The 12,029-nt window shown below is 46.4% G+C and overlaps 1 protein-coding gene across 3 annotated transcripts in view; it reads right to left on the minus strand.

The window, feature by feature from the left end:
• The window catches only part of LOC142884566 (roundabout homolog 1-like), a 95,377-nt gene that overhangs the window by 18,133 nt on the left and 65,215 nt on the right, over positions 1-12,029 (minus strand). For all 3 annotated transcript variants that reach the window (XM_076020290.1, XM_076020289.1, XM_076020291.1), the window contains 4 exons: positions 7,936-8,093; positions 3,370-3,490; positions 2,123-2,261; positions 1,899-2,026 (listed from right to left, as the gene is read on the minus strand). In XM_076020290.1, the coding sequence (XP_075876405.1) occupies positions 1,899-2,026; positions 2,123-2,261; positions 3,370-3,490; positions 7,936-8,093 (546 nt within the window). The remainder of the gene's footprint in view (positions 1-1,898; positions 2,027-2,122; positions 2,262-3,369; positions 3,491-7,935; positions 8,094-12,029) is intronic.

Consider the following 12,029-nt stretch of genomic DNA (forward strand, 5'->3'; position numbering starts at 1 on the left):
ATGGGTTCCTGTAGCTGTCTGATGATGGATGTGGAATGGATGGATGACAACTTACCAGCGTTGACTAAAAAGAAAGAGAGAGGAAGAGAGACACAGGAGAGCAGTGCAGTGAGTGAGGAATGGAACGTGGAACCATAATGACACAATGAGGCACTCAGTAATTCCATATATACAGCATATATTTACTAAATGCTTTCATTACATTTTCACAAATTTGCATCACGTCTTCCCCCCAAGCTTATTTTCCAACAGTCGGTTCTTATTATTATTCCCTGTATTTCTGCAAATAGTGAGAAAAATGAGCTCATTCATGCATCTGTGGTAGGTAGGTGATGTATCACAAAACGGTCGAGCCGTTTCCGCGTTTGCAGTCGGACGCTCCAAATTAAAGTGAAATGAGGTTGAAGGAATGAGCGGCTTCTCACCATAACAAGCAATGCGTTGTAATAAAAATATCTGCTTTTGCTCTTGCTGATTGAATAGAAGAGTGTGTGTGTCCTTGACCTGAAGGGTTAATACGGCCTTAAGAAGTTTTGTGTGCTGATTACATGCAAATTGCAGTCTGCTATACAACCGCACATTTTCAAAATAAAAACATCTTTGGCATCTATGGATTTGATTTATGGGAAACTGAACGGTTTGCTAACTAATTGGTTTTGGAACGAGTGCGCTGTGGATTTTTAAAATGAATTTTACGCTGAACGGTTCCTTTTTTTTTTTTTTTTTAATCCAAATCACATGATGGCGCACAAACCTAGCCTTTCAGGACACCGTCTGAAAAGGGAAAAAAATACTATCGTCATGACGGGCGGCGTTATTTATTTATGCAGCTGTTTCCCCCCCATGAGGTTGTGTTTGACATAAATCTTTTACATCATTTACTCAGCAACAGTACGAAACTTAGGGAATCAAATAATTCCACGAGGGACCAGCGAGAGCCTGGCGCTGCTGTACGAAGCTGCGCAGGACCCCGGACATCTGTTTCAAATAGCAACTTCTTAATATTAGCCAAATGTTCCACGTCGGTTCAGCTATTCTGTGGTTGGTTCTTTGGCTAAGCCTGAGCCTCTGAGGGAAAAACTTCTCTCTTTCTCACTCTCTCTCTCCCTCTCTCTCTCACTCTAAATATAAAACGTCTATTCACTGACATGGCCCTCTGTTTCCTGCCATGATGCATTTTCTACTAATCCTCCAGTTCTTCTTGGCCCCCTCAACTTCCTGCGAACGTTAGCCGAGGACCCCTCGGACCTCCGTCTCTCTGCCTCTTGTTTTTTCGGAGGGACAGGAACACAGTGTAATTGGAACCGTGTCATTTCCCAGCATGCAGCCGGCCCAACCTTATCTTTAATTAAGTCCTAGTGTCCTTACAGTGTGAGTCACCCACTGTGCCCGTACGTGTATACTGTACACGGTGCAGCTCTCGCCTCTGGAACCGCGAGGCGTCTCGCAGCTCATTTCCTCGCCACTAATTTAGGGACTGGCAGTTGCCGGCGCGGCAGGAGAGACTCGCAATCTGTTTTTTTGTTTTTTTTCTGCGGGGGTTGCGCGGATGTTTTGCAGGCTTTGCAGAGTTCAAGCGGGACGTTTCTGCAGAACTCTGCCAGGTTCTGCACCCGCTTGTCGGTTTGGAAAGGGATTCTTGTGCAGATATTGCAGGAGAGACACACAGAAACCCGTTCGATAATTCTTCCCGTCTACGGAGTCTCGAGCGGAACGGCAGCCTGAGGCAGGTTAATGAAAACTCGGTCTGGATAAAAGGTGAGATGAGAGTCTGTCTGGATAATTTGTGATGCTACCAGGCTGGGTTTGCTTCTCCGGCGGAAGCTGGAAAATGATACCTCGCTAACGTTGATAAAAAAAGGAACAAAACGTCTGCAGTGAGAGGATGTGTGACTGACCGTGCACGGTGAGTGTGGCCGACGCCTCCGACTTCCCCACCATGTTCTCCACCACGCACGTGTAGGAGCCTTCGTCGGAGGAGGTCACTTGGCGCACAATCAGGGTGTGGTCCTCCAGAATATCGAATCTGTATGCAGGGCGGGCAAACAGAGTCAGGAGATGAAAGGGAAGGCTTGGAACACGCTCGGCATGGCCAATTAGCTGCTCGGCCGTTGTAGATTACCTGCCCTTGGGCAGGTCGGAGTCGTCTCTTCTCCAGCGGACAGTGGGAACGGGGTCTCCTCGGACCACGCAGTGGAACTCCACGCTGCCCTCCGCCAACGCCACCACGCTGCTGGGCCGCTTGACGAAGGTCGGACGCTCTGGAAGATAAAGCTGTCGTCAGGGACGCTAACGACAACGTCTGTTTTTGTGTTTGTGTTGGGCAGGTGGCAGAATGTCTGCACACAAATACACAAAAAAGAGACTTTGTTTCCCTTTTTTTAATCGTTATCGTTGATTTATAGTTCCTTGAACGCAATCTACCACAGTATATTATGCTGCTTCAGTCACTTTCATTAATTTGGGTATCTTCAGCTGCAACTTATTTCTATAACTGCTGACTCAGCCAGGGTGTGAAAGCGTCAGCTGTTTGTGGGTTTGCAATAACAGAATTGTCGTTTTGACTTAATTAGAATGTGAAAGATTAAAATTTCGGATTCTCTGGTCAACAGGTGCAAGTTTTTCGGCTTCGTGGAACTCGAGGAAGTCCAGTCCCGTCAGCACCACCACCCAACTGGAATGGAAAAAATATGTCCATCGAGTTTTTAATGTAAAAGATTGTCTGATTGTGTTTTGTATGGCAGGTCTTGCCCATGATGGAACATTCAAAGTTCAATCCTTTGTTTTTGAAAATGCCAACTTCACTTGTTACCAATGTATTATCACACCTTGAAGATTCTAGGTGTCACATCCTGGTTAAAAAAAAATAGAATAAAACACAGAATAACATGATAGTATAATGGCTTCCTTAAGGGGGCAGAACATCCTTGTATAAATCAGAGGTAATATCTGTTTTTGACAGAGGGAGAGAGAGAGAGAGAGAGAGAGAAAGAAAGAGAAAAAGCTCCTTCACTCGAGCATCCATCAGGCCATTTCTTATGCACTTGTTGAACAATATATCCTGACCTGGGTCTGCACTCGGCAGATTATCCCTGCAGCCTTGAACAGCTCCCCACTCTCCCCAACCTCCACCAAGGTCGTCCACGCTCGTGAAACCGATAAGAGCTCCATTCCGATGGGAAGCACCTGGTGGGGGTTGGTTGGAGAGCGGAAGGCTGGAAAATGCATTCAAAGGCTTGCTTTTGTGTGGAGAGGTTGAAGGGCAAGCCCCTCTACAGGAAAAAAAAAACCTCAAAAAAACGAAAGCAAACTGGAAAAAAAACAAAACAATAAACTTTTATTGTCCCAACGATGGTTAAACATTTCTACCTAGCACGGTGAGCACGGCGATCTCGCTCTCCCTCTCGCCCAGCATGTTGGTCCCGATGCAGACGTACTTTCCCGCGTCACTCTTGTTGGTGTTGGTGATCATCAGCTTGCCGCTGCGGATCTGGAAGGGCACACATACACACACACACACACACACACACACACACACACACACACACACACACACACGCATCAGAGGAATGTTTGCGCAGCTGTTCAAGCGCTGGCACTCGTCATCCGTTCGAAAGCAGAGTGACGCGAGGCTAAATCGGGTGTTTGGGATTCAAAATGATGCACGGCGTCCTGGATTTACTTCCAGCATCGTAACCTGGTCCCCCCCCTCGTGTCGCCTCCTCCACCCGCCGGTTCTTACCTACCGTAATGATGCGCCCGTTCCCATCCCGAGCATCTGCATGCATCCCTTCATCAGGAGGCAGCGAGACGCGCCTTTCAAGCAGCTCACAAGGTCACCCATTATAATTACATAATTCATATCTGGCGCTTCATTAGCGCAGAACCGTGGGAACAAAAAAAAATGCACTTCCTCTTTGCAGAGACCTTTCCTCTGATGTTCCGCCGTCGCTGGTTTGCTTCTCCTAAACTTTTTTTTTTTTTTTTCAACCTTGCGCGCACAAACTCAGGCGTGCACGAACAACAAAGAGCTGAGCGATAAAGGCGCTCCACACTGTTTCAGCTCTTTTAATAATCTTACCACCGCGTACCCTGCCTTCGCCCCCGCGGGCCACGGTGGCTCTCTTTGACTCGGAGCCGCTGCACTGATTCGCAGCTACCCGGGCATCAGAGGTGATGCCAGATGCCGGCGGTTCACATCTGCTCACCGCCGGCTCCGGTGGCGGGAGCGCTGATTCAAAGAGCGCCGCGCATGAACGAGACGCCGCCGCCTCCCCCCGAACCAAAACATCTGAAACCTTTTTCAGAACAACTTCAATTAAACTTTTGAGCCCAGCACTCCCCCGCGCTGTAGCGTCTCAGAGGTGGGAAGAGGATGAACGCCAAGTAATGGCCCCGTTCTGTTTGCTGTGAACAGAGGTCAGAGGTCAAGGCTGACTATACTGTTGTGCCCATAAAGCACGCTTTCCAAGCCAAGATATGGCTGAAAAGCACTATTAAATCAGGCCTGGAGGGCTGAAACCGAGGGCTTTATCACGCACTTCAAAACCTGGTGCATCACGAACAAACAAAATTGAAACCGCAATATTCTTGGACGATTAATTTTGAAATCTTCACATCAGAAAACTTTCTGCCACAGTGCAACATAACTGCATATAGAGGCAACCGTCACGGTGACGGAGTCCTCGATCCCCAGCATTGATGAAAAATATTGTCGTCCTCCTGGCCAGAAAAAGGGGAGCTTGATTCATCCCATTCTTCAAGCCAGAGACAGAGAGGGAGAGTTTTGCCAACACGTGCAGGAACTCAAAGTCACGATTTTAGTGGCAGTGGGACAATTTGAGGACCTTTTCTGAGGAACAGGAGGACAAATTACCGGGAGCCTGTTGACCCTAAACACCACCTGGCAGTTTATTAGAGGTAAATTGCAGATAAATTATAATATGTAGTCGTCATATGAGCTGGCAGCACCAGACCTGGCAAGGTGTTCTCCGAGCGCTGTCAACTCTAATTGGTAGATGCTTTCACAGCATCGCATATGTGATTAAAATAATGGAATTGCATCGCTTTCTCACAATGGAAAGTCTGCACTGAATGTGAAAGCACTAACTAAACAACTAAATGAACGAATGAATCAAAATGAATCACACAAAAAAGACACACCCTGTGTGTAATGTCTTCCAGTCATCAGCCTCCTGGCTTAAGTAGCTCCTAGTCTTCATAAATGAGGAGGTTAAAAAGCTGGCTGACATTCTCGATACATTGCAAATACTGTAGCTTCAGATTTGACTGACTGGTGTGACTGGTGTGTATATTTCATAGACATTAGCAATATGGACTTGTACACTAGTCAATCCCGTCCAAAACTCCACTCATACAAAGGGCAACTCAACTGTTGGCTAACAATTTAGCACAAAGCTTCATGTTCAATTGGCTCACTTCCATCAATAGATTTAAAAACAGTACATCTATTGTGCGGGCTGCTCATTTCGACATAGGCGGCACACTTCCTGCAAGTCATTACAGTGTTTAAGTCACTTCTTCTTCTGTTCCTCTTCAAATGGTTGCGATTGCAAGCAGATGCCAAAGACAGTCAAGATGTCAATGATGAGTGCTGAGTGATGAACCACAAACACACACATCACTCAAAAAAAAGCCTGATTGAAAATGTGCTGTTATAGCTGGAAGTAAGTTAGCCTGCTAGTCATGGCTAACGTTAGATATAACTGAGAGGCTGAAGTGTCCATCGTGTTCACACTACATATTTTGGTGCACTTGCTTTGAGTGCACTTCGCTACGTTTTTGCATAGCCACCAGTGTGAATGCAATTCACACCAATGCTCTGAGAGTATTAAACATTTAGCACCAAAGCATGCAGCTGGGACACACGTATACAGAGATTAGCAGTGATGTTTTCATTAAATGCATAATGTAACCAGCTAATTGAACCCGAGTGAACCCTGGATACAGATACCAGTGCACAAACCGAGACCGCTGCTTCTGTGCAATAAGACCAGTTATGAACTGGCCAGCAGCGATGCCCGGAAAGTGTTCCCAAAAGACAGCAAATATGATCCGACTCTGACCAACGCTACCGGCTCACATTGCATTTCAGCTCTTTCAGTTTACTCTAGAGCGCTAAGCTGCTAAATAAAGATCTGTTTCTGGCTTTTCGGACTGGCTGCCTTTTTGTTCCAGTGATAGAAAGTCCAAGTGCGGTTTCACCAGTTTTGAAACAAATGCCCTTTCTTCTTTTCTTGTCTGCACACACAGAACACAGAGCAGCCTGCTGTACTTGCATATATCCCTCAGTGTTTTTGTGTTTTTTAAACTAAAGTCCAGCCTTTTTTTTTTTTTTGCTGTTATGTTGATAATGTTATGGAAAGCAGCTCTTGTGCTCATCAGTCAAGAAACTACGGTGCCACAGGAAGAGGCTATTAATAACTAGTGGCAGAACCCTTTGGTCTTTGAATGGTAAATCATGCCTTTGGTCGAACTCTCGTGGCAAGCATGTCCTCATGCAGAAAAGATGATTAGGAATGACAAAGCGAGGCACGCAGGAAGTACAAAGCAAACCGCTGCCTCTATACCCCCCCCCCAGAGGAGAACCCTCCTCTCCTTCCCGGCTCTGATCCACGCCAATCCTTAAATCAGAGGTAGCTGCTCTGTCCATCACAGCGCCCCCCCGGAGAGCCTCTACCTGTCACTCTGCACTAACATGAGCTCATAATCCGCTCGTGCGCACTCCCAGGAGCACGCTCAAGTAAACAATTCAGAAAACGCACGCGTGCAGCGCGGCACAGCGGACGAGCATGAACCGTGATCCCAGTTCATGGAGTGACAAGCTTGCTCGGGAACAAGGCCAGTGATGTGTGCCGTGATGAAACATGATGCATCAGACTCGGAGCACGCCGCCACTCGTGACGCAACCTGTTGCCGTCACTTTTTTGCAGACGTTCGTTCTTTGCATTTTATTTACTGCATCATGCCTATTGAGATTGAAATTCTTTTTCCACATGCTATCAATTTCATCAGGCAATTCAGCCCCGAGCGGAGTTCTCAGATTGTGTTTTCACTTGCATGACAAGCTATCTGGCACATGTTGGAAAACTGCTACAGTAGACGTTGAATAGATATTTCAAATGAGAAAGAGACAAACGGCAATGTCAGAGGTTTGACTTCGCCAGAAAGAGCTACAATAGTCAAGGGGATGTCCCCATTGATAGTTAGTTACTCTGTTTTGTGTGTGTGAGAGCATGTGAACACGTGTGCATGTGTGTGTGAATAAGAAATCTAACCCTGCACTGCAGCTGGAACAGCTAACACTTTACACTCTGGCCCATCCATCTTACCAATTGATCTTCATAAGAAAGCATTCTCTGTTTGTCTTAACTTCTCATAGACTCCATAACGGCATTCTTTTGGTTTAAGTTGGGATGAAACCAAAGAAGCAACTGCCTCCAGCTGTCTATTGAAGCACCCAGTAGAAAACAAACAAAAAATGCAAGAAGTGGCTTCCTGCAAATCATGAAAAAAGGACTGAAATGATGCTGCAGTCACAGCATTTTTGTTCGATTGAATTGGTATTTTAACATGAATGGGAAAAAGTAAAACAATGCTGAGGACCTTCTTTGGGTACACAGTTTTTACATTTTGGTTGATGAACTATGGCAATGGTTTAGTCCAGTACTGTAGACATGCAGCTGATGGAAATTATGCAGCAAAATATCTGATTGGTCCACCGGAGAGTGATAAACACAAGACACTTCCAATCACCTTTCAAATTTGACCTCCCCTTTGCTAATGCTTTCTATGAGCTCTTCACAAGATGGACGGATGAGACAAGTGCAAAGTATCTGGGAAGACGCGTGGTGCGCCAGGTGATTAGAAATGCTACATGCGAAAAACTGACTTGTGACTGGATGCAACTCTTACCGTGATGCGCTCGTCGCGGTCGTCAATGTGGGCGCGATCCTTTCTCCACGAGATGGTCGGTTCCGGGTGCCCGCGGGGCGGTTGGCACTCCAGCACGGCCGGCTCACCCACTGCCACCATAACGTCCACTGGATTCTGCCTGAAGTCATCGCGTAAGACTGGAGCACAGAGAAAGGCAGAGAAACGAAAACATTCAAGTACATTTTAATGGTGTTTGCATGCGATTCGATGATGATGATAAATCAGAAAATCTGCCCTTGCTGCTGGCAGGGTTGTATTTATTTCCACTACAGGAGGATGCAATTTCAGATCACTGGCGGGTATTTTTAAAGCTCATTATGTTGCTGATGTTTACTTTTATTGGTAGAACCGAGGGAAATACTTTTCACTTTTTAGCAGTCAGTCTCTACAAAAGCAGAACGATTGCCTCTACTGTGTGAACAAAGCAGCTCTACTTTGCTCCAGTCACTCAGAGGTAAAAGCGCTGTTAGTGTCACCCAAGCACAAATACAGAATTCTGCTACATGCACAGTGGGATCCTTATTAAGTTATTGTCTCATGTGGACGAGACCACATCAATTACATTTTTACATGTTTGCCTCGCTTTTTCTTCACATATTCTAAAAGCAGGAACTCAAACCCTAATTTCTGTCATTGTGAGGATCCCTCAGCGTGTCTATTATGGCGCTGTGTGTCGTTCAACACCCATTCTGACTGACAAAACCTGCCAGAATCCATCATGCGGTCGCTCCCACACGCTGAATATCTTGCGAGCAAAGCTGCTGAGAAAGCCCATTGTGTGAATGGCCATCAGCGAGACGGGTGGAGGTGGGATCCAGACAGCTCGGCTAGCGCACAGCGAACAGCTACCGCAGCAATTTATCATCTCCCCACCAATGTGAAGCCTGCACAGAGACGAGAGCTGAACTGAAGACAAAGCAAACTTTGCATCCATTCCATAGAGCCCAGCGGAGAGGTGTGATTTCTCCAGGCCACAGGCAGCTCCCTCTTGTCTGAGGCTTGCATTTATAAATGAGAGCCTTGCAGTGGAGAGAGGATGGGTTGCCTGGGGGGTGGCGAGAGATTCTAAAAATGGGTGCAGTTGAGAGGAGTGCCTGGACATGAAGGAAAGTAGTGCATGTCTAAAATGAAAACAAACCATTTTGCGCAAATTTCTGCTCCTGAAGAGGTGAAGAACATGTGCTAATGTAGGCGCCTGTGCTTGAATGACTGCTTTTAAGCACTGCCAGTCTTAAATTACAAGTCGGGGGGGGTGGGGGTAACGAGCCGAGAGAGCTGAACCCCACGCAGGCAGAGGGTAACTGCAGAACGCAGCCGAGCCGGCACTGAAAAGATGGAAAACAATGAGGAAAAGGCATAATGGCTCCCAGATGGTGTCGGGAACAGTGAGCTCTTGGCCACGGATTTGCACATAACGCCAGAGCATGAAGGGTCGAGACGGCCGGGAGGGTGGAGGGGGTCTGCACGGATATGGCCAAACAAATTGGGATGACCTTCTAATTGAAGGTATTTTTGGCCCCCGCACTCCTCCGAGCCGCACTCTGCCGCTGTGGCCCTGCGAGGCCGCGACCGGCTGGCTGCAGTTGACTGAGTGCTGATGGGAAACAGCTGTCGGACAGCCACCCCCCCGCCCCCCTCCCCTTGTCCCAATCCACCCCCCACCCTCCCTTACCACTCCACCTCTCAACAGCACCCCCGCCACCGCGTCACATGATAAAAGGCATTTCTTGTGGGACACAAAAGGCACGTTTGAGGTTACAGCAGACAGGAAGAAAGTGAGACCTTCGCAACCATTGCGTACAGTCTGCGTCTGTGTGCGTGTGTGTGTGCGTGCGTCAGAGTGTGTGTGATTGATCGACTGATATGATCTTACAATACCGATAGCAATCGGCTTACACATCTGTTTTTACTATTGTGTGAGGTCCAAGTGTCTCTGCAGGATCTTAAAAGCCTGGACCATTTCCCAGTAGTTTTGTAAAAGATTTATTATTGGTTGTGGCCTTGGACTGAGTGTCAGAAGTTGAGTGGGGGAGATAAGAATTATAAGCAGAGGAGGATTAGGGAGGTTGGAAAAGAATGCTCTTACAAGGGTGCCTGTTTTTCTTTTGTTTTTTTCTCTCTCTCATCTTCTTCTGTTTTACGACTGAACGAGGAAGTGGCGGGATCAGATCTGTGTTACCCTGTTGCGCCGCTTGGCTACGTAAATAATCCGGAACACGTGTTTTGTAAAGCTGACTGATTACGTTACCGGAGGAAAGAAACACATCTGCTTATTATGGTTGAAGGAATTGTGCGCGCTGACGTACAGAGCCATGAGAGCACAACGCGGTGTAAGCATGGCGATTATCGAGACCCAAACTTTGCTAAGTTGTCTAAACACCGCGGAATGCCTTCTCTTCACAGGAATGCCTTCTCCTGGCATCACTTAGTGGCTCACAGAGTCAGAGTGAAGAGTGAAGGAGGTTAGAGTACAAGAATCCGATCTCAGAATAAATCTGAATTCACCACTTTTGCTCGCTGTGTGGCCGTGAACTAACTCATTAGGAAAGTGGAAACGACTATCCTTGAAATGAAGAGATACGGCTTGGCAAAGATAGATATAGAAGATACCAAAATGAATAAAAACAACACAATATTGTTTTCAGAACAGCTGCAACACATCTCCTGACGTAATGAATTAATCCTGTACTTCTCCATTTCCTGCTTGCTAATTAATACACTTTCAGGAATGCAATGTGTCTCTTGCAAGTTTCCCATTATTGTCTGCTAATTGATTTGTGCCCATGTGAAATTCTACAGCACCCCCACCCACACCCCTCCCCCAAAGCATGTGGGCCCTGCACTTCTAACAGCGTATCCCACCTCTCGAGCCAACCCAGCTCCAACCCAGCTCGCCTTTATAGCCGGAGCTTTACACCTCTTGCTGTCTTCTTTTTCTGCTTCCAACTGATCCCTCCAGATGAGAATCTCGTAGGCCACTTCAAAGCCTCAGCCCGGGGCCTCACTGCCCTGGATCTGACAGTGTCTGACTTGTTGTTAGTCCTCTGGAGCCTGAGCCCGAGCTTGAAAGGCCTACTGCAGCCAATCTACAGTAATCCTCTCTTCGGAGTCCAACTGGACCAAAAAGGAACACAATGTAACCCTAAAGACAGGGGTGGGATGATGAACACAGGAACTTTATCATGATGCACAACTTCATGATGAAGCTTGGGCAGCTTCGGTCAGTTTGGCCAAAAGAGCCTTTGCCTTGATTCTGAACACTGTGCATGTCCATTTTTAACAGAAGTTTAGTGGCCAATTCGTTGCGAAAGGCTTCCCAAAACAGCTGCTTCCCCTTCAACTGGATGACTACAATTAGCAATCAGAAAAATACATTTCTATTATTGTTATTTGAAAGGTTTGGATTCCAACAACCATAAGACCAAATTTGGACATGGTCACAAATTTGCAGAATTAAAGCATTATCAAGTACGGTTTGGTGGGAAATAAGTGTAAAATTCTTCTCAACGCAATCTGACGAACCCCGATTCATTGCATTCTCTCCACAAGCATCTGTTGTTCCCAGCCGCCGTCAATCCATGCACTCATATAACAAACGGGGCATTACAAACAATTTTCAAGTAATGCATGTGCCAATTGTTGTTGTCTTGATCCACGTACTTACTTTGCAATTTAAATTTAAAGCTACAGTGTGTAAAATTATGCCAGAATTCTGCCAATTCTGCCATTTAGTAGTCTGATTGATTGCAGCACTCATTCGCTCATCCCCCCCTCTCCCAAGCTTGCCAGTGTACTGCAGTAGCCTGTGCACACAAACCTGAATCCCTAGTCCACCTTCTTCTTTGTTTTTGTTTGTTTTTTTGTTTTTTTGTTTGTTTTTGAGGAGGCGAGCGTTCACCCTAATTACAAACCATGCTATCAGGCGAGCTGGATTGTCCACACTGGGCCAAATTTAACACACAGCTTTTTTCAATCAAATATTACACACAATTAATTCTGAGAAATGTCATGCAGTTTTTACATCAGGATATAACTTCAATGATTGTTGTTGTCAACCAATTAGCAGTTCCTGT

Source organism: Nelusetta ayraudi, unplaced genomic scaffold, assembly GCF_046127955.1.
Source record: "Nelusetta ayraudi isolate G7.1 ecotype Tasmania unplaced genomic scaffold, CSIRO-AGI_Nayr_v1 ptg000011l, whole genome shotgun sequence".
Lineage (NCBI taxonomy): Eukaryota > Metazoa > Chordata > Actinopteri > Tetraodontiformes > Monacanthidae > Nelusetta > Nelusetta ayraudi.